Genomic DNA, 20872 nt, shown 5'->3' with positions numbered 1-20872 from the left:
TAAACATGTGTATAACAAAACGTGCAATTGCAATCATTTTCTTGGAGAAATACTTCATTTACTTTAACAATTTCAAGGGTGCCCACACTTTTGGCCATGATTGTATCTCTTTCTTCTTCAGTAGATTAATAAGCTCTTAGTGACACAATTCTCTCTCCCTAGCCGCCAGGAATTAAGTCATGTTTATTGGACTTTTCTACCAAATGTTTGTACTTACTGTATATATTGCTATATGTGCGTTATATACTGTAAACACTCTTTGCACCTATTCATTTGTACAATGTCTCAATATTAGGGATGTTTAAAGGGAGTCCGGTAGACCCAAAATGCATTTTAAATGTTGTTGTGGGACCTAGCCCCTATAACAACCGTACTAGCCCTGTATTTTTTACTAGTGCAGTGCCTTAGTTTATATTCAAATAAGAAGACGTAACGGTGCACTGAATTTTGGCCACACCAATGGTGCACCGAAGCCTACTCAATTGTTTATGAATTAAGTTATTTTCTCAGGCACAAAACTGTATGGCCCATGTAAAATACATTTCAGGGGTGATGGACTCCCTTTGGAAGTTTTTATACCATAGGAATGAAATTCATGATCCCCATTTATTGCATTTGTCCTCGTTTTTTGTCTAGTTTTAGTTGTTTTTCAACTGTATTTCATTTTCATTTTATTCTTCTTTTGAATTTTTACTTTGTTAAAGTTTATTTTATTTGTACTCACCTATTTTTTATTATTTTCGTCACTATGGGCAGAGTTTAAGGTTTTCAGATGTTTTCACCAAATGTATGACTTTCCAAAAAGTCACAATTTGTCACAAATGTACTCCAGTCCCCTTCACTGATTTTACGGACACCAGACATTTTGGAGAAATTTTACACCGTTTTTTGAAACGTGAGACTTTTTGGACTAGACAGTCGCATAAAAGGTTACCATGTGCAAAATTTAGGACTCGCATCCGCCAGTTTAAGGCTATGTGCACACAGTGCGTTTTTCGCGGCGTTTTTGCGCGTTTTTCGGGTGCGTTTTTGGCCTCAAAACTGCAGGACTTTGCTTCCCCAGCAAAGTCTATGAGTTTTAATTTTTGCTGTCCCCACACATCTGTTTTTTTTCAGCTGCGTTTTTTTGTGGTGCCACAAAAACGCAGCATGTCAATTATTCCCGCGTTTTTCACTGCGCTTTTCATCCATTGAGTTCAATGGGATGTTGAAAGACGCAATGAGAAACGCAAATAGCTGCGTTTTGGTGCGTTTTGGTGCGTTTCTAAGACCAAAAACGCAGCTATAAACGCAGGAGGTGGGTAGCAAAGTGACGTGTACAGGAAGAGGATTCCTTCTGTCAGTATATACAGAAGCGTGAATCCTCCCGGTACCGTCACCGTCGCTTCCACCTCCCGTCCTGTGCATGTATGCTGCCGTGCGGCGCCATGTACAGGCGGGAGGTGGAAGCGGCTGCGAAAACAAAAGTTAACAGTAGAAAAAAAAAAAAAAGTTATACTCACCTGTCTGCAGACTCCCGGTGCCATGCCCGCTCCCATCTCCTCTCACGGTATCGCCACCCCCCGCTCCGGCTGTGTGTAGACGGCCGGGAAAGCTCCGATGGATGCAGGACCTGGCGATGGATCACCTGATGCAGTCACCTGATGCATCAGTTGATCGCAAGTATCGCGGTGACGCGGGCGCCCGGCCGGTATCAGCGGATGCGTCAGGAGACTTCATCCCTGATTACCGGCAGCTGCTGCAGCGATCGGACGGGATCGGACTCCCGCCCCATCGCTGCAGGAGCTGCCGGTAATCAGCACATAAGTGAGTATTATTTTTTTATTTTTCTTTTGCACCGATGCATCTGCTGATTGTATAATCGGCTTTTATACAATCAGCTGATGTGTGATGGGATTCAGGCACTTGATCCTGACACATCATCTGATCGCTTTGCCTTCCAGCAAACCGATCAGATGATATAGGATCCGGATTGGACGGCACGGGACCCTTGACCCAGGATTACTGCGGAGGGGGGTTTATTTCAATAAAGATGGAGTCACTAATTGTGTTGTGTTTTATTTCTAATAAAAATGTTTTTCTGTGTGTTGTGTTTTTTTTTTATCTTTACTAGAAATTCATGGTGGCCATGTCTAATATTGGCGTGACACCATGAATTTTGGGCTTAGGGCTAGCTGATAATATACAGCTAGCCCTAACCCCATTATTACCTAGCTAGCCACCCGGCATCAGGGCAGCTAGAAGAGTTGGATACAGCGCCAGAAGATGGCGCTTCTATGAAAGCGCCATTTTCTGGGGTGGCTGCGGGACTGCAATTCACAGCGGGGGTGCCCAGAAAGCATGGGCACCCTGCACTGTGGATTCCAATCCCCAGCTGCCTAGTTGTACCCGGCTGGACTCAAAAATTGGGCGAAGCTCACGTCATTTTTTTTTTAAATTATTTCATGAAATTCATGAAATAATTTAAAAAAAAAGGGCTTCCCTATATTTTTGGTTCCCAGCCAGGTACAAATAGGCAGCTGGGGGTTGGGGGCAGCCCGTACCTGCCTGCTGTACCCGGCTAGCATACAAAAATATGGCGAAGCCCACGTCATTTTTTTTGTTTGGGGGGGCAAAGAAATCCTGCATACAGTCCTGGAAGGAGGATGCTGAGCCTTGTAGTTCTGCAGCTGTCTGCTCTTCTGCATACACTAGTGGAGAATGAAGAACACATTGAAGAAGGAAATGACATCAGACCTTTTTTTTTTGTTCACTGATAAAAAACGCATAAGGACGCAGTGAGCAAAAACGCAGCAAAACGCAGCAAAAAACGCACCAAATCGCGGCAAAACGCAATTAGCGGCCAAAAACGCACAAAAACGCAGCGTCAAAAAAACGCACTGTGTGCACACAGCCTAAAGAACTTGGGGCTAAAAATGGCAATGATTACCACAAGACAAATACTAAAGATGATTAAAAAAAGAAGTAAAACTAATGAGGCATCTTGGCCCATGAGGTTTGGCCACAGTTGTAAAGCCACCAGGCAAAAAACATGCTCCCTATATCCTACTTATTTTCTGATAGCACAGTCTATGGCCGATTCGTGGCAGTGACTGGTGAAACACGGTTATAGCAAAGCAGCTAGGCAGTTGACCTATGTTATAGATGAAAATTTAGTCTGCTAGTATAGTGATGTGACCATAGATTGCGAATGGTAAAAGGCAAAAAAAAAATCACTGCAAAAGCCAATCAACTCATATTGTGTTTTTGTTACAATTTTGGTAACGCCCCTGTATAAAAATTGAATTTTCTAGGTATAAGATCAGGCTTTGATAACATTGGTGAGCAAACAAGACCACACAAACGGATAATAATAACATTTAGTTATATGGCTTAGACATATTCTTCAATATATTGTTTTGGTGGTCCTGGTATCATATAAGTTCCACTATAGAATGAAATAGTTCATGAGTCTAAAGGCCGCTTTATACGCAGCGACATCGCTAAAGCGATGTCGTTGGGGTCACGGAATTCGTGCCGCACATCCGGCCACGTTAGCGATGTCGTTGCGTGTGACACCTACGTGCGATCGAAAATCGTCGCAAACACGTGTAAAATCGCTAATCGTTGACATGCTCCCCTATTCCCAATTGCCGTTGCTGCTGCAGGTACGATGTTGTTCGTTGTTCCTGCGGCAGCACACATCGCTATGTGTGACACCGCAGGAATGAGGAACCTCACCTTACCTGCAGCCGCCGGCAATGCGGAAGGAAGGACATGCGTGGGATGTTCGTCCCGCTCATCTCCGCCCCTCCGCTTCGATTGGGTGGCCGCTTAGTGACATTGCTGTGATGCCGAACAAACCGCCCCCTTAGAAGGAGGCGGTTCGCCGGTCACAGCGACGTCACTCGGTCGGCAGGTAAGGACGGGTCCGCGCGATTTTGTGCGCCATGGGCAGCGATTTGCCCTTGACACACAAACGATGGGGGTGGGTACGCACGCTAGCGAGATCGCAGCGTATAAAGCGGCCTTAAGTGTATTGAATATCTACTCACACAGCCTGACTGACAGCAGCTTGTACTGATCAGTGGGAGATTTTAGCAGCAGGGAGGAAGGACCCTGAGGAGCTGTCCATCAAGTTTGGTTTAATTTTCATAAAGGATGATTTTTTCAAAGTAAAGACAACATCTTCATCAGTTCTTAGAGGTCTGAATAGTTATATCCAGTTTGTAGTGTGAAATCTGGCAACACATCTGTTTTAATGAAAAACTAACAGCAAAAACTACAGTCATTTTAGAACATGATGACAAGCTCTGCCTCTGTAATGTGTCAGACATGTCGAGAGCATAATCCTATATGAAAAATGAATACTTGGTGACCCAGCGCTGTATATACCTCAAAAGATATTTCCTTTTCTTAAATACTTTGTGGAAGGATTAGGCAACAGCTGTTCCGTAGTTCTTTTTCTGCTCAGTTCCCTTAAGAGCGACACTCTCTCAATTATTAATTACAAATTTACAATTGTGTGGTTGTTCCACTTTGATGTTTGCTGGAGAATACAGCAGCTGTCTGACTCGCATTGCCATTTTTAATCAGAGTTAGCATGAGACAATACGGCACATCTACTATTTTATGCCTGACAATCTGTACAATCTGCATTGAAGAATGGGCCTGGGTCCCTTTGATAGAGGTAGGCTGATATGTACACTATTGCCTAAATATGAGTTACATTTTTGAGGCACGATTGAACAAGACTAGCACCATTCACGGCAGAATCAAAGTCCTCTTCATGAATTTGGAGCGTTGGACAAGAAGCATACACCTCTGTGTGTGTCTGTCCACAACTCAATACTCCAGTGCCTGGAGATAAAGATTTGAGCTATAGTAAAGTCATGAATATTGTGACAACCTGCACCCCAAATGTATTGGGGACACACGTTTGGCAGCGGGATTGAGGCACACAGGAGCACTTTATCACATTAACAGTCCAGGCAGTTTATTAACAAACATACACTGCACCTCAAAGTAACACACAAAGCCTCTCCTGGCTTAAGGCAAAAACATAGCACATCCACATACCATGGGCTTCCAGTCCAATACAGTCTCTATTGGAGGTGTGGCGCCTGTACACAATGGCTCCTGCCAGAGAACACACTTGCTGTGGTTCCTTCGAAGAACCCAGAGACACTCTGCAGACTCCTGTCTGTCTCTCCGCTCCAGGAGAGGTTTGACCCTGTAGCCACAGCACTAACCATCTTGGCTGCAGTATACTTCCAGTCTAAACCCAGACTTAATTCCAGAGCCCTGGGTTCAGCCTCCACACAGGCTGACACACCCAGAGCTCCCTGCTCTGCAGCTTGCAAACCAAACTCTCTCTCCCATGTGCCAAACATTAGACTCCATTTTAGAAGTCATCAGTGACCTCCAACACACCCATGGGTGGGGTATGTGGATGGCCAGACCCTCCCAGTTCTCCAGCCATCCATGATCCTGGGCCCTATAAACACCATATTAAGAACCTGTGGCACTACAGGTACCAGCACGGAGTTCCAAAATCATACCACTTCCATGGTACATACCGACCATTCACAATCAGGCCAGTCGCCATCTTCCAATATGATGAGCAGTGGTTGTCACGCCCGTCCTGCCCCAGCTCTGCCCACTTTGTCGTAGCAGGGTGACAATGAAATGAGAATGTCAAACACTGCAAAATTTTAGTGCAGCCTGAAGTTGCGCCAAAATTATGCAACTTTTCAAAGGTTTTTGTGCCAGAAAACTGGTGTAAAAGCTTTGATGAATCAGGCCCATTATACAGTCAGGGCCAGAAATATTTGGACAGTGACACAAGTTTTGTTATTTTAGCTGTTTACAAAAACATGTTCAGAAATACAATTATATATATAATCTGGGCTGAAAGTGCACACTCCCAGCTGCAATATGAGAGTTTTCACATCCAAATCGGAGAAAGGGTTTAGGAATCATAGCTCTGTAATGCATAGCCTCCTCTTTTTCAAGGGACCAAAAGTAATTGGACAAGGGACTCTAAGGGCTGCAATTAACTCTGAAGGCGTCTCCCTCGTTAACCTGTAATCAATGAAGTAGTTAAAAGGTCTGGGGTTGATTACAGGTGTGTGGTTTTGCATTTGGAAGCTGTTGCTGTGACCAGACAACATGCGGTCTAAGGAACTCTCAATTGAGGTGAAGCAGAACATCCTGAGGCTGAAAAAAAAGAAAAAATCCATCAGAGAGATAGCAGACATGCTTGGAGTAGCAAAATCAACAGTCGGGTACATTCTGAGAAAAAAGGAATTGACTGGTGAGCTTGTGAACTCAAAAAGGCCTGGGCGTCCACGGATGACAACAGTGGTGGATGATCGCCGCATACTTTCTTTGGTGAAGAAGAACCCGTTCACAACATCAACTGAAGTCCAGAACACTCTCAGTGAAGTAGGTGTATCTGTCTCTAAGTCAACAGTAAAGAGAAGACTCCATGAAAGTAAATACAAAGGGTTCACATCTAGATGTAAACCATTCATCAATTCCAAAAATAGACAGGCCAGAGTTAAATTTGCTGAAAAACACCTCATGAAGCCAGCTCAGTTCTGGAAAAGTATTCTATGGACAGATGAGACAAAGATCAACCTGTACCAGAATGATGGGAAGAAAAAAGTTTGGAGAAGAAAGGGAACGGCACATGATCCAAGGCACACCACATCCTCTGTAAAACAAATGCTGCAAAGTTGATAAGACGGCGCTTCATAGTACAGATGGACAATGACCCCAAGCATGCAGCCAAAGCTACCCAGGAGTTCATGAGTGCAAAAAAGTGGAACATTCTGCAATGGCCAAGTCAATCACGAGATCTTAACCCAATTGAGCATGCATTTCACTTGCTCAAATCCAGACTTAAGACGGAAAGACCCACAAACAAGCAAGACCTGAAGGCTGCGGCTGTAAAGGCCTGGCAAAGCATTAAGAAGGAGGAAACCCAGCGTTTGGTGATGTCCATGGGTTCCAGACTTAAGGCAGTGATTGCCTCCAAAGGATTCGCAACAAAATATTGAAAATAAAAATATTTCGTTTGGGTTTGGTTTATTTGTCCAATTACTTTTGACCTCCTAAAATGTGGAGTGTTTGTAAAGAAATGTGTACAAATCCTACAATTTCTATCAGATATTTTTGTACAAACCTTCAAATTAAACGTTACAATCTGCACTTGAATTCTGTTGTAGAGGTTTCATTTCAAATCCAATGTGGTGGCATGCAGAGCCCAACTCGCGAAAATTGTGTCACTGTCCAAATATTTCTGGACCTAACTGTATTCATAAAGGTTGGTGACCCATACTAAATCCTCTATATGAGCTATCACTGAGTGGATAATTAGATGTTCTCATCCCATTTCATCACATATTTTGGTAGGCGGTAATTCACTGCTCTAATTTAGAACTTTTTTAGCCCCTTAAAGTGAACCTATCAGGTGCAATTTGCACCCAGAACCATGAGCAGTTCTGGCTGCATATTGCTAATCCCTGTCTAACCATCCCTGTATATGTAGCACCCCACGGATCAGGTGTTTTAACCTACTCAGTGCCGGGCCGTGGGTGGAGAACCTCTGCGATGTCACGGGGTGGCCTGGCCCGGTTCTGTTGCCCCGAGGCGAACAGGAGGGGAGGAAAGGTGGTGGAGTTGGAGGCATGATGGAGGATGGGGGTGATAGTGACATTTAGGCAAGTCTATTATGATCGTGATGCCACCTGTGGTACGGGGCCAGGGATGGGCCACCGCTGCGGGTGCTGCTCTCCGGGGCTGATAGTGAAGGTCACAGCCGGGATGGTGTCGCTCCTCACAGGCAAAGTGGGATTACACCGGGGAGGATGATGGAGGTTGAACGGTGGTGTTGGTAGGCCCCGTTGGCGCCGAAGCGCTGGGCAACGGTACCAGCAAATGAGAGGCAGAAGCAGAGGCTGCGGTTCCAGGTCTTTTACTCACAAGTAGTTCAGGCGCTGCCCCCGTGTACCAGTCTCTACCACGATGGGCTCCAGCTGATCCTGGATAGTCGGCGGTCACCGCTTGTGCCCGTGAAAGTCTTTTAGTGAAGTGTCCCTCGGTTGCTATCCGGTACCCGGGCCAAGCCTCCTGCTCAAAGCCACGGGCCCACGAAGAGAGAGAAACACTAACTCCAGTCATCAGTGCTAGATGTTATCCAAAGCTGTGCCCAGGAAGGTTCTCCTCTAAGTGTGATGGTTGCGCCTACTTCTACCCCATGTGGTGCCCGCCCCCGGTGGTTGTCCTAGCGACTGGGAAAGTCCCATGCTTCGTGATGGCTAAATATCCTGCCTGCCCTAGTCCAACCCCTTGTGAGTAAGCACCTTTCTGTTGTATGTGTGTGTTTTGTGAAGGCACCGGCAGGTTAACCCCCTCCTGACCCAGGATAGATATTACACCTGAAAAGTGGTGTAATACCCCGTGGCGCCTGAAGCCCAGGGGCGCTACATTCCCCGGTGGCAATTGGCAGCACTTCGAGGCTGCAACATTTTACAAAGATTACCGCATTTTTGTTATGCATTAAACCAAACAATATTTCTTCCCTTTTTGGGAGACACAGCAAATCAAACATTTCAAACATTTCAACTTTTTCAGACAGGTCAGCAGATTATATCACTTTTCAAAGTGCAGCATAGTGAATCAACATTAACTTAACCTTTTCTTATGCAAGAAAACATTTACTATCACTCTTTCTTTACTACTGCTTCTGGAGATGGCTGTACCAGGGAACCGGTCCGGGCTCCCTGGTTCTGGACACTCAGGGGACAGCCCCGTACACAATGTCCCGCTTCACCACAATGGCGACAGATGAGCTGCTCATCGGCCGTATACCGATCAGAAACTTGGAACAATGGGTCTTTGCTGCGTTGTCGCCAGGGAAGGTCATCAGCACCGGAAGCCGGTTCCATGGTCACTGGTTGCTGAGTCCCTGGTTCGGTCTGCATTATCTTGATCAGAATAGCCATGCCTTTACTCAGTTCCAAAATCCGAAGTTGCAGTTCAAATAAGCCATACAGTCTAGCCTGAAAAACAGTTCCCACTCTTGGCTGGAGACACGAGGTTTCCAGATAATATTCCTGGCAGCGGACTTTCTTTCGTGCACTTGTCTGGGCTCCGCCGATGAAAACATGCCTCCTCTTTTCTCGCTCTTTGTGAACAATGGTGTCTACTGATTTTGCTACTACGCCATACACAATCCATAAACAGAAAGTTCAGTAGGCGCACAGTACCTGGTTGTTGCTGGCACGAATATCCTGTTTGTGATGCCAAATGTAACGCCCCACGGGGCAGGTATTTTAACCTACTCATTGCCAGGGGTGCAGATCCTCTGCGATGTCACGGGGTGGCCTGACCCGGTTCCGTTGCCCCGAGGCATACAGGGCGGGAGGAAAGGAGGTGGACGGGAGGCAGGATGGAGGATGGGGGTGGTAGTGATGGTTAGGAAAGTCTATTATGATCGTGATGCCACCTGTGGTACGTGGCCAGGGATGGGTCGCCACTGCGGGTGATGCTCTCTGGGGAAGATGGTAAGGGTCGCAGCCGGGATGGTGTCACTCCCCACTGGCATAGCGGGATTACCCCGGGGAGGATGATGGAGGTCGGACGGTGGTGGTGGTAGACCCCGTTGGCACCGAAGCACTGGGCGACGGCACCGGTAAATGAGAGGCAGAGTATGGTTTCTTGGCTGCAGCAGTTCTCCTACCGTACTATGGTTTCTTGCCTGCAGTAGTTCTCCTGCCTTACTATGGTTTCTTGGCTGCAGCAGTTCTCCTGTCCTATTATGGCTTCTTGGCTGTAGCAGTTCTCCTGCCCTACTATGGTTTCTTGGCTGCAGCAGTTTTCCTCCTCTATAATGGTTTCTTGGCTGCAGCAGTTCTCCTGCCCTACTATGGTTTCTTGGCTGCGGCAGTTTTCCTCCTCTACTATGGTTTCTTGGCTTGATAACAAAACAAGTCCCAATTGGATGTGCAAGACCTGCACAATGTGATTATCAACAACACAGAAGTCCAATTAAGGACCACCAAAAAAAGGTCACCATCAATCAATAAAATTAAAATTTTAATAATTTTTTATTGGAAATTCAACATATTAATAATCAATTAGATAAAACTGGAAGAATTCCTCCAATAGAACAATAAGGGGACAACAGGCACATAAAATCAATATGAATGCAAAGAACATACAAATAAGTCTGATATATCAGCATGTAAAAATTAATAATAAAAATCCCTTAAATCAACCAAATAATTAACAAGGTGCATGTTGCTAATCAAAAAAAGGTGCATGGGTGCAAATATTACCAAGGTGAAAAAAGGCCTAAAAAAAAATCTATATAAAAAATATATATATTCATTAACTATTAAAATAGATGAAAAAATCTATCCCCCTATTGTTCTATTGGAGGAATTTTTCCTGTTTTATCTAATTGATTATTAATATGTTGAATAGCCAATAAAAAATTATTAAAATTTTAATTTTATTGATTGATAGTGATCTTTTTCAGCGTTTCATAATTGGACTTCTATGATTTCTTGGCTGTCGTAGTTCTCCTGCCCTACTTTGGTTTCTTGACTGCACCAGTTCTCCTCCTATACTATGGTTTCTTGGCTGCCGCAGTTCTACCCTACTATGGTTTCTTGGCTGCAGCAGTTTTCCTCTTCTATAATGGTTTCATGGCTGCCACAGTTTTTCTCCTCTACTATAGTTCTTGGTTGTTCTCCTGCCCTACTATGGTTTCTTGGCTGCGGGAGTTCTCCTGCCTTAAGCCTGCTTTACACTTTTCGATTAAGCATACGATATCGTATGCGATCGTAACCGCCCTCCATCGTATGTGTGACACGTTCAATTTGTTGAATGTGTCATACAAACGGTTATTTGCCGTCACACGTACTTACCCTTCCAAACGACCTCGATGTGGGCGGCGAACATCCACTTCCTGGAGTGGGAGGGCCGTTCGGCATCACAGCGACGTCACGCGGCAGCCAGCCAATAGAAGCGAAGGGGCGGAGATGAGCGGGATGTAAACATCCCGCCCACCTCCTTCCTTCCGCATTGCCGGCGGGAGCCGCGGGACGCAGGTAACATCTGTTCATCGTTCCCGGGGTGTCACACACTGCGATGTGTGCTACCTCGGGAACATTGAACAACCTCACGTTCAATTTTTAGCAATTGAACGACGAGTATGCGATGAACGTTTTAACGTTCAATCGCAATCGCACGAAGCTGTCACACGCTACAATATAACTTACGATGCCGGATGTGCGTCACTTACGACGTGACCCCGCCGACACATTGTAAGATATATTGTAGCATGTAAAGCCTGCTTTAGGCTGTATGCGCACGTTGCGTCGTGTTCCTGCAGAAATTTCTTCAGGGATTTGACAGCACATGTGTGCGTCAAATCGCTGCATAAACACTGCGTAATGAATGCAGTGTTTCTGCAGAAAAAAAGCCGATTTCATGTGCTCTGGATGCAGCCTCTCCCATAGACAGAGTGGGAGCTGCATCCATAACGCACAAAATAAGTGAAATGTTACTTCTATTAGAACGCAGCAATTCGGAACAAAATTTTGGCATCCAAATCGCTGCACTCTCAAACGCAACGTGCGCACGTCTCATGCACAATCTACATACATTGTGCTGGGGACGCAGGTCGCATGTATTTACGCTGCAGTGCAATACGCAGCGTAATTGCATGAAATTCGGCAATGTGCACATGAGCCCTTGGTTTCTTGGCTGCAGCAGTTCTCTTGCCCTACAATGGTTTCTTAGCTGCTTCCCTCCTTAGTAGCATTTTACGTGGATTCCTCTGCCAAATACACTCAGGGGACCCAGTACAAAACTGACATGAACTACACGTCTACTGTTGTCCAATATATATCACCTCACAGATAATAACTGTAAATCGCAGCATATACTTGGTAGAATGTTATAACGTTCAGAAAGGCTGTATATTGTGGTATATACTTTAGAATGTGTCCCTGTAGAATATAGCAGTGGAAATCTGAGTTTTCTAAGCAATTTATTAAACGGCAAACTGTAGGAGGAAATCTCCTGTAATAAGTGATCTGGCACTGGGCCCTGGCTGCCATCCTCCCCTCTATCAGCCAGAACTCGAGATGCAGAAGGCTTATTTGAATCTTCTTCCCTATATGAGTCCCATATCCATGATCTGGTGGAGATCTGGCTTTGTCACCAGTGGGTCCCCTTTAGCACACAGTACTGTTGTACTCTACAAGCGCTTGATAAAAAGTGCAACTAAACAGCTATTCATTACTTTGAGTTCTGTGCCATTGGTTGCCATTGCTGCCAATAAAATGGCACTTAACACAAAAAAGCATACAGCAGTCGTGTTGCCAAATGTTTAAATTCTTATAAAAGCGTTAACGTTACACCTAAAACAAGGCTTCATGTACATAGAGAATTCTTTAACCCCTTCACGACCGCGGGCAGTAAAATTACGTCCTATTTTAACGTGACTTAACGACCAGGGACGTAATTTTACTGCCTAAACTTCATTTGATTGCCGTGGCCATAGCAACGGCTTTCAAATGATGTCCCCTGCTGTTTCTTACAGCAGGGGACCTTTGCTTGACCCCAGGGGGGGTGGCATCGCCACCCCCTATCGACGATCGATGTGATTGGCTGTTCAAATCTGAACCGCCAACCACATCGATCGCACTAATTTCGGCAAAAATAATGCCCGAATTAGTGCGATCCTGTGAGATCCAGCTATGAGATGCCGCAGCTGCTGCAGCATATCATAGGTGGACCTCAAACATGCCGCCCCCAGCCCCTGCAGCACTGATTGGAGCGATCGTGCTATGACGCGCAATCGCTCCAATCAGTGTGCAGTGGGGCGGTCTGATCTGCCGGTGGCCGCCCTCCCCAGGCCTGTACTGCTCTGGGGACCCTCCCCCAACATGGCTGCAGCGTGGAGTGGCTGGTACTTTTGGTACCACGCCACCGCTGCTGCCGCCGCAGACGCCGCCTCTGCTGTCACCGCGCCAGCTCCAAAGGTAAGTATTGCGCTCCGGCGATGGCCCCTGCGCGCTCCCGTGAAGGCCCCTGCGCGCTCCCGTGAAGGCCCCTGCCCGTGCCCCCCCAGATCTGCCCCCCTACGCCCCGATCTGCCCCCCTACGCCCCGATCTGCCCCCCGGCATCCCGATCTGCTCCCCACGCGATCTGCCTGCCTCCTCTGTCATCTCTATTCTGCTTCCAAGGTTCCTTCCTTCTGCCTTTGCTTCTCCGCCCCCTCTGCTCTCCCTCTAACCCCCCCCCATCTGCCCCCCCTCTGCCCCCCCTCTGCCCCCCCCTCTCCCCTGCCCCCCCCCGACGTCCTCTTACCTGCCTTCACGGGTCGTCCGAGGTCTTCACTGGCCCGATCACATCTGCCTCCATCGCTGGGTCCTTCTGCTGATCTGTCCAACGTCCTGCCTGCTGCTGGTGTAAAGCTGTCTATCTCACTGCCTTCTTGTTCCTCTGCAACTCTTCTGGTCAGTGATCCTCTTGGTACTGTGAGTATAACTTTTTTTTTTTTTTTTTTCTTGTATCCTGTCCATTTTTACACTTCATCTGTCCGTGCGTCCCACCAAGCGCTGATCAGGGATGCAGATAACGGATCTGCATCTGTGGTCAGTTTTTGGCATGACTTTTTTCCGTATTCGCGACGCTTTTTGTATCGCGTCCGTCCGTGCGTCCCGCCGAGCGCTGATCAGAGATGCAGATAACGGATCGGCATCCCTGCTCAATTTTTGGCGTGACTTTTTTCCGTATTCGCGACGCTTTTTGTATCGCGTCCGACCGTGCGTCCCGCCGAGCGCTGATCAGGGATGCAGATAACAGATCGGCATCCCTGCTCAATTTTTGGCGTGACTTTTTTCCGTATTCGCGACGCTTTTTGTATCGCATCCGTCCGTGCGTCCCGCCGAGCGCTGATCAGGGATGCAGATAACGGATCGGCATCCCTGCTCAATTTTTGGCGTGACTTTTTTCCGTATTCGCGACGCTTTTTGTATCGCATCCGTCCGTGCGTCCCGCCGAGCGCTGATCAGGGATGCAGATAACGGATCGGCATCCCTGCTCAATTTTTGGCGTGACTTTTTTCCGTATTCGCGACAATTTTTGTATGGCATCCGTCTGTGCGTCCCGCCGAGCGCTGATCAGGGATGCACATAACATATCTGCATCCATGGTCAATTTTTGGCGTGACTTTTTTTTTTACGTATCCCCGACGCTTTTTTTATCGCATCCGACCATGCGTCCTGCAGCGACCGATCAGTGCACTGCGTCTGTGCGTTTGAAAAGTCAAATGGCGCTCCTTCTCTTCTGAGCCCCGCCATGCGCCCAAACAATTACTTTCCACCACATATGAGGTATCTGCGTACTCAGGAGAAAATGCACAATACGTTTTATGGTGCATTTTTTCCTGATACCCTTGTGAAAAAAAAAGCTACCTAGTTGAAGCAACCGTTTTGTGGTAAAAAAAAATTTTTTCTTTTCACGGCTCAACGCTATAAACTTCTGTGAAGCCCCCAGGTGTTCAAAGTGCTCACCAAACATCTAGAAAAATTATTTGAGGGCTCTAGTTTCCAAAATGGTGTCACTTGTGGGGGAGCTCCACTGTTTAGGCACCATAGGGGGTCTCCAAACGTGACATGGCGTCCGCTAATGATTCCAACCAATTTTGCTGTCAAATGGCGCTCCTTCTCTTCTGAGCCCCGCCATGCGCCCAAACAATTACTTTCCACCACATATGATGTATCTGCGTACTCAGGAGAAAATGCACAATACATTTTATGGTGCATTTTTTCCTGTTACCCTTGTGAAAAAAAAAGCTACCTAATTGAAGCAACCGTTTTGTGGTAAAAAATTTTTTTTTTCTTTTCACGGCTCAACGCTATAAACTTCTGTGAAGCCCCCAGGTGTTCAAAGTGCTCACCAAACATCTAGAAAAATTATTTGAGGGCTCTAGTTTCCAAAATGGGGTCACTTGTGGGGGAGCTCCATTGTTTAGGCACCTCAGGGGGTCTTCAAACCTGACATGGCGTCCGCTAATGAGTGCAGCTAATTTTGCATTTAAATGGCGCTCCTTGCCTTCCGAGCACTGCCGTGTGTCCAAACATTTGATTTCCACCACATATGAGGTATCTGCGTACTCAGGAGAAAATGGACAATACATTTTATGTTGCATTTTTTCCCAATACCCTTGTGAAAAAAAAAGCTACCTAGTTGAAGCAACAGTTTTGTGGTAAAAAAAAAATTTTTTCTTTTCACGGCTCAACGTTATAAACTTCTGTGAAGCCCCCAGGTGTTCAAAGTGCTCATCAAACATCTAGAAAAAATATTTGAGGGCTCTAGTTTCCAAAATGGGGTCACTTGTGGGGGAGCTCCATTGTTTAGGCACCTCAGGGGGTCTTCAAACCCGACATGGCGTCCGCTAATTAGTGCAGCTAATTTTGCGTTCAAAAATTCAAATGGCGCTCCTTGCATTCCGAGCACTGCCGTGTGTCCAAACATTTGATTTCCACCACATATGAGGTATCTGCGTACTCAGGAGAAAATGGACAATATATTTTATGTTGCATTTTTTCCCAATACCCTTGTGAAAAAAAAAGCTACCTAGTTGAAGCAACAGTTTTGTGGTAAAAAAAAATGTTTTTCTTTTCACGGCTCAACGTTATAAACTTCTGTGAAGCCCCCAGGTGTTCAAAGTGCTCATCAAACATCTAGAAAAAATATTTGAGGGCTCTAGTTTCCAAAATGGGGTCACTTGTGGGGGAGCTCCATTGTTTAGGCACCTCAGGGGGTCTTCAAACCCGACATGGCGTCCGCTAATTAGTGCAGCTAATTTTGCGTTCAAAAATTCAAATGGCGCTCCTTGCATTCCAAGCACTGCCGTGTGTCCAAACATTTGATTTCCACCACATATGAGGTATCTGCGTACTCAGGAGAAAATGGACAATACATTTTATGTTGCATTTTTTCCCGATACCCTTGTGAAAAAAAAAGCTACCTAGTTGAAGCAACAGTTTTGTGGTAAAAAAATTTTTTTTTCTTTTCACGGCTCAACGTTATAAACTTCTGTGAAGCCCCCAGGTGTTCAAAGTGCTCATCAAACATCTAGAAAAAATATTTGAGGGCTCTAGTTTCCAAAATGGGGTCACTTGTGGGGGAGCTCCATTGTTTAGGCACCTCAGGGGGTCTTCAAACCCGACATGGCGTCCGCTAATGAGTGCAGCTAATTTTGCGTTCAAAAATTCAAATGGCGCTCCTTCCCTTCCGAGCTCCGCTGTGCACCCAAACAATTGATTTTTACCACATATGGGGTATCGGCGTACTCAGGAGAAAATGCACAATAAATTGTAGGGTGCACTTTCTCTTTTCTCCCTTGTGAAAATGAAAATTTTATGGCTAAAGTAACATTTTTGTGTTAAAAAGTAAAATTTTCATTTTTTCCTTCCACATTGCTTTGGTTCCTGTGAAGCACCTAAAGGGTTAATAAACTTTTTGGATGTGGTTTTGAGCAGAGTGAGGGGTGCAGTTTTTAGAATGGGGTCACTTTTGGGTATTTTCTGTCACCTCGGTCTCTCAAAGTCACCTCAAATGTGATGTGGTCCCTAAAAAAAATTATTTTCTAAATTTTGTTGGAAAAATGAGAAATTGCTGATGAACTTTGACCCCTTCTAACTTCCTAACGAAAAAAAAATTTGTTTCGAAAATTGCGCTGATGTAAAGTAGACAAGTGGGAAATGTTATTTAGTAACTATTTTGTGTGACATATTTCTCAGATTTATGGGCATAAATTTTCAAAGTTTGAAAATTGCGAAATTTTCAAAATTTTCGCCAAATTTCCTAAATTTTCACAAATAAACGCAAAAAATATCGGCCTAAATTTACCACTGACATGAAGTACAATATGTCACGAAAAAACAATCTCAGAATCGCCAGGATCCGTTGAAGCGTCCCAGAGTTATAACCTGTCAAAGTGACACTGGTCAGAATTGCAAAAAATGGCCCGGTCATTAGGGTGTTTTAGTGGCCGGGGGTGAAGGGGTTAAAGAGTAACTGTCATTTTATTGTTTTTCTCATAAATCAATAGTTTAGCTGAAAATAAGAATCTTTGTAATACATTTTATCAGAGAAATCTGCTTCTTTTGCCTCATGGACTAATCACTGAATCTCAAAATTCTCAATTCATGGGTAAAATCTGTCCTCAGTGAATACAGATTTCCCATTACTGAGATGGGAGATTACAGTTGGTGCTTATAAAGTTCCATGGAGACCTGTAACTGTTGTTTCAAGAGAACTTGCAGCAGAATGTCTGTGTATGTTTCTAGCTCCTCCTTTCTCCTTCCCCCTCATCCCTCCATAAAATGTTATATACACCAACTGTCCTCAGTGAATACAAATTTTCCCATTACTAAGATATAAGATGACAGTTGGTGCTTATAAAGTGTTATGGAGAGTTGTAACTTTCATTTCTAGAGAACATGCAGCATAATGTCTGTTTCTTGCTCCTTCTTCCTCCTAATCCCTTCATAAATTATTATAAAGACCAACTGTCCTCAGTGAATACAAATTTTCCCATTACTAAGATAGGGGATGACAGTTGGAGCCTATAAAGTTCTATGGAGAGCTGTATCTGTCATTTCAAGAGAACTTGCAGGAGAATGTCTGCTTCTAGCTTCTTCTTCCTTCTCATCCCTCCATAAAATGGTACAAGCACCAACTGTCCTCAATAAATACAGATTTTCCCATTACTAACATAGGCCATTACATTTGGCGCTTATAAAGGTCTATAGAGAGCTGTAACTGTCATTTCAAGAGAACTTGCAGCAGAATGATGTCTGTTTCTAACTCCTCCTTCCTCCTCATCCCTCCATAAAATGGTATAAGCACCAACTGACCTAAGTGAATACAGATTTTCCAATTACTAAGATGGGAGATAACAGTTGGTGCTTATAAAGTGATATGGAGAGTTGTAACTGTCATTTCAAGAGAACTTGCAGCAGAATGTCTGTTTCTAGCTCCTTCTTCCTCCTAATCCCTCCATAAAATGGTATAAGCACCAACTGTCCTCAGTGAATACAGATTTTTCCATTACTAACATAGGCGATTAAAGTTGGTGCTTATAAAGTTCTATAGAGAGCTGTAACTGTCATTTCAAGAGAACTTGCAGCAGAATGTCTGTGTCTGTTTCTAACTCCTCCTTCCTCTTTCCCCTCATCTCTCCATAAAATGTTATAAGCACCAACTGTCCTCTCCTATGTAAGTAATGGGATAATGTATATTCTCTGAATAAAAAAATTGTTTAAAAGAACTGAGAGTCCTCAGTGGTTGATAATTTCTCTGAATATATTCTGATATATTCTCTGAATACAGATTTTACCCATAAAATATGAGTGAAAGGGCAGTTCAAATGGAGAAAGAAGCAGATTTGACTGATAAAATATGTTACAAAGTTGCTTATTTTCGTTTGTACTATTGATTTATGAAATAAAAATAAAAATGATGGTTACCCTTTACATTTCAATATCCCATTCTTCACTGCTGTAATTACCATATGTGTACTACATGCTAACACAATACACCATAGAAGTCCTGAAGTCCAAGTTCATTGACGGGAATGTTTTTGTACCGGTGAATGAAGTTAACAAGCTTTTATTGTTTATAAATCAATGCCTTATGTAAAATCGGCCAATTCTATAATTACCCTAAAAGCATTACTATTTGATTCATTAGGTCTCCGGTTGGAGTCTACAAATCCCACAGGAAGTCCATTCATTTCTTTTAAACTTGAGTGCTGTTCAATAAGTACTCTGTCTAACAAAAGGATTAACGATGAATAATGAAAGACAATTACTTTACTAATAGACAGCTTTGTCCTCTACCATACAGATGAGGCCACCTTGGAATTAATGAAAACCCCTCGCTGTTCTCTACCTGACCTGTCCCAATCAGAGCCCACCAGGAGGAAGCGGAATGTGCAGCCGGTGACAAAGTGGAGCAAGAGAAATTTATCTTGGAGGTAAAAGTCCCTTTCCTTTCTATTGTATCACACCATGAAGCGCCCGGAACAGTAACATTAAGGTCGTTCCATACAGCATAAATTATACTAAAATCTTACAAAATATACATTTTTATATTCTGATTTTATTGCATACATTCCACAGATGTCATCCTATGAAATGTAAAGACGAAATTCTGTAGCAGAAATTAAAAATCCACACCACAGGCCAATTTAAGCTGCAGATTTTTTTCCAGCTTATGTATTAGATTTACTGTTCCATGTAATACATGAAAGAAAAATACACTGTACATAAATAAACCTTAATGTTTCCAAAGGCTGAAAGCTTCAGGCCCTGTGCACACGCTGCAGTTTGTGCCGCAGTTTTTCATAAATCTGCATCAAAATCTGCATGCCTCTCCTGAAGCCAGCAAAGTCTATGGGATTCTAGATTTGCTGTGCACACGGTGCATATTTTTTTTCCGTGCGGTTTTGGGGCAGATTTTGATGCAGAAAAAATCTACAGCATGTCAATTATTGGTCATGTTTAGTAGCGTTTTTTCATCCATGAACTTAAATTCATTCTCTTTATTGATGTCCCAAAATAACCTCATCAAAACTGCATTAAAACCTCATTAAAACTGCACCAAAATTGCATCAAAACCTCATCAAAACTGCATCCAATTTTGACACTTTTATACAACGTGCAGATCTGGTGCACCAAATCTGCAGCGTGTGCACATAGCCTTAAAGCTCTTTTCTTTCATTAATCAATAGTACATGAAAAAAAGAAACAGATTATTACCATCACTGAGATAGGAGATGATCATTGGTGCTCATAAAGTTCTATGGACCCTGCAGGCAGTAAGATGTCTATGTCTGCCTCTGGCTCCTCCCTCCTCCATCCTCCTTTCTCCATAAAATGTTAAAAGCACCAACTGTCAACTCTTATCTCAATAATGGGAAAATTCACTGAATACATTTACAGATTTTAGCCATAGATTGACGGTAACATATTAGTCCTGGAGGAAAAAGAAGCAGAATTTTCTGATAAGATATGCTACAAAGTTGATTATTTTCATATGTGCTATTGATTTATTAAATAAAAATTAAAATGTTGGTTACCCTTTAAAGGGAATCTGTCAACAGGTTTTTTTCTATATAAGCTGAAGCCAGCATGCTGTAGGGGTTAAGACAAAAAGTTCAGGCACGCCTGTGTTGTCACAGTCGGATCTATTGTTTATTTGCTATATTTGTTTTAGTAGCTGGACCCTTCTCATTGCTGTGGCTAGCTGGCTCCTGTTATATTGTCTAGCATGCCCCCTCCTCTTATTGATCTTCACAGTCAGTATATGTAAGGGCCCAGGGACAGAGGACCTCAAATGTTTTATAGGTCACAGTTGCTGTTCTGGCACGAGGTTGCAGGGGCCCTGTTCACTGGGTGGTCTACCAGGCCCTGATGTTCCCTGCTATCCACCCCCACACAGTATCCACAGCTGATGGACAGTCCACAGACACGGTCTTGGGGATAACAGTTGCTTTAATACAGCAGGAACAAAGGAAAACAACACGGAATATACTGTATGTTTCAGTCTTATGTGGGTAGGCCACGGCAAATACAGCTTGGAGTTGAATGCTGAAGTGCAATTAGGGTTCTGGAGCTTTTAAGAGCACGATTTGTTTCAGATTTAATTCTGGTATGCTTTTAGCTGGTTCAGAGTCTCTTGAGCTTAGAGGGTAGATATGATACAGTAATAAGATTGTACAGACCTGGAGTCCTGGGGTTAATTTCACTGCTAGTTAAGCACGTGCAGTACATGTAAGCAAATGTAGAAAAT

General features: G+C 44.2%; 1 protein-coding gene across 2 annotated transcripts in view; it reads left to right on the top strand.

Moving 5' to 3' along the window:
- The window catches only part of MMP17 (matrix metallopeptidase 17), a 266942-nt gene that overhangs the window by 169674 nt on the left and 76396 nt on the right, over positions 1 to 20872 (top strand). For both annotated transcript variants that reach the window (XM_075341808.1, XM_075341807.1), the window contains exon 3: positions 18926 to 19055. In XM_075341808.1, coding sequence (XP_075197923.1) covers positions 18926 to 19055 — 130 coding nt within the window. The remainder of the gene's footprint in view (positions 1 to 18925; positions 19056 to 20872) is intronic.

This window comes from Anomaloglossus baeobatrachus, chromosome 1 (assembly GCF_048569485.1).
Source record: "Anomaloglossus baeobatrachus isolate aAnoBae1 chromosome 1, aAnoBae1.hap1, whole genome shotgun sequence".
Classification (NCBI taxonomy): domain Eukaryota; kingdom Metazoa; phylum Chordata; class Amphibia; order Anura; family Aromobatidae; genus Anomaloglossus; species Anomaloglossus baeobatrachus.
The sequence above is the reverse complement of the archived record's forward strand: the minus strand, read 5'-3'. Positions and strand labels throughout refer to the sequence as shown.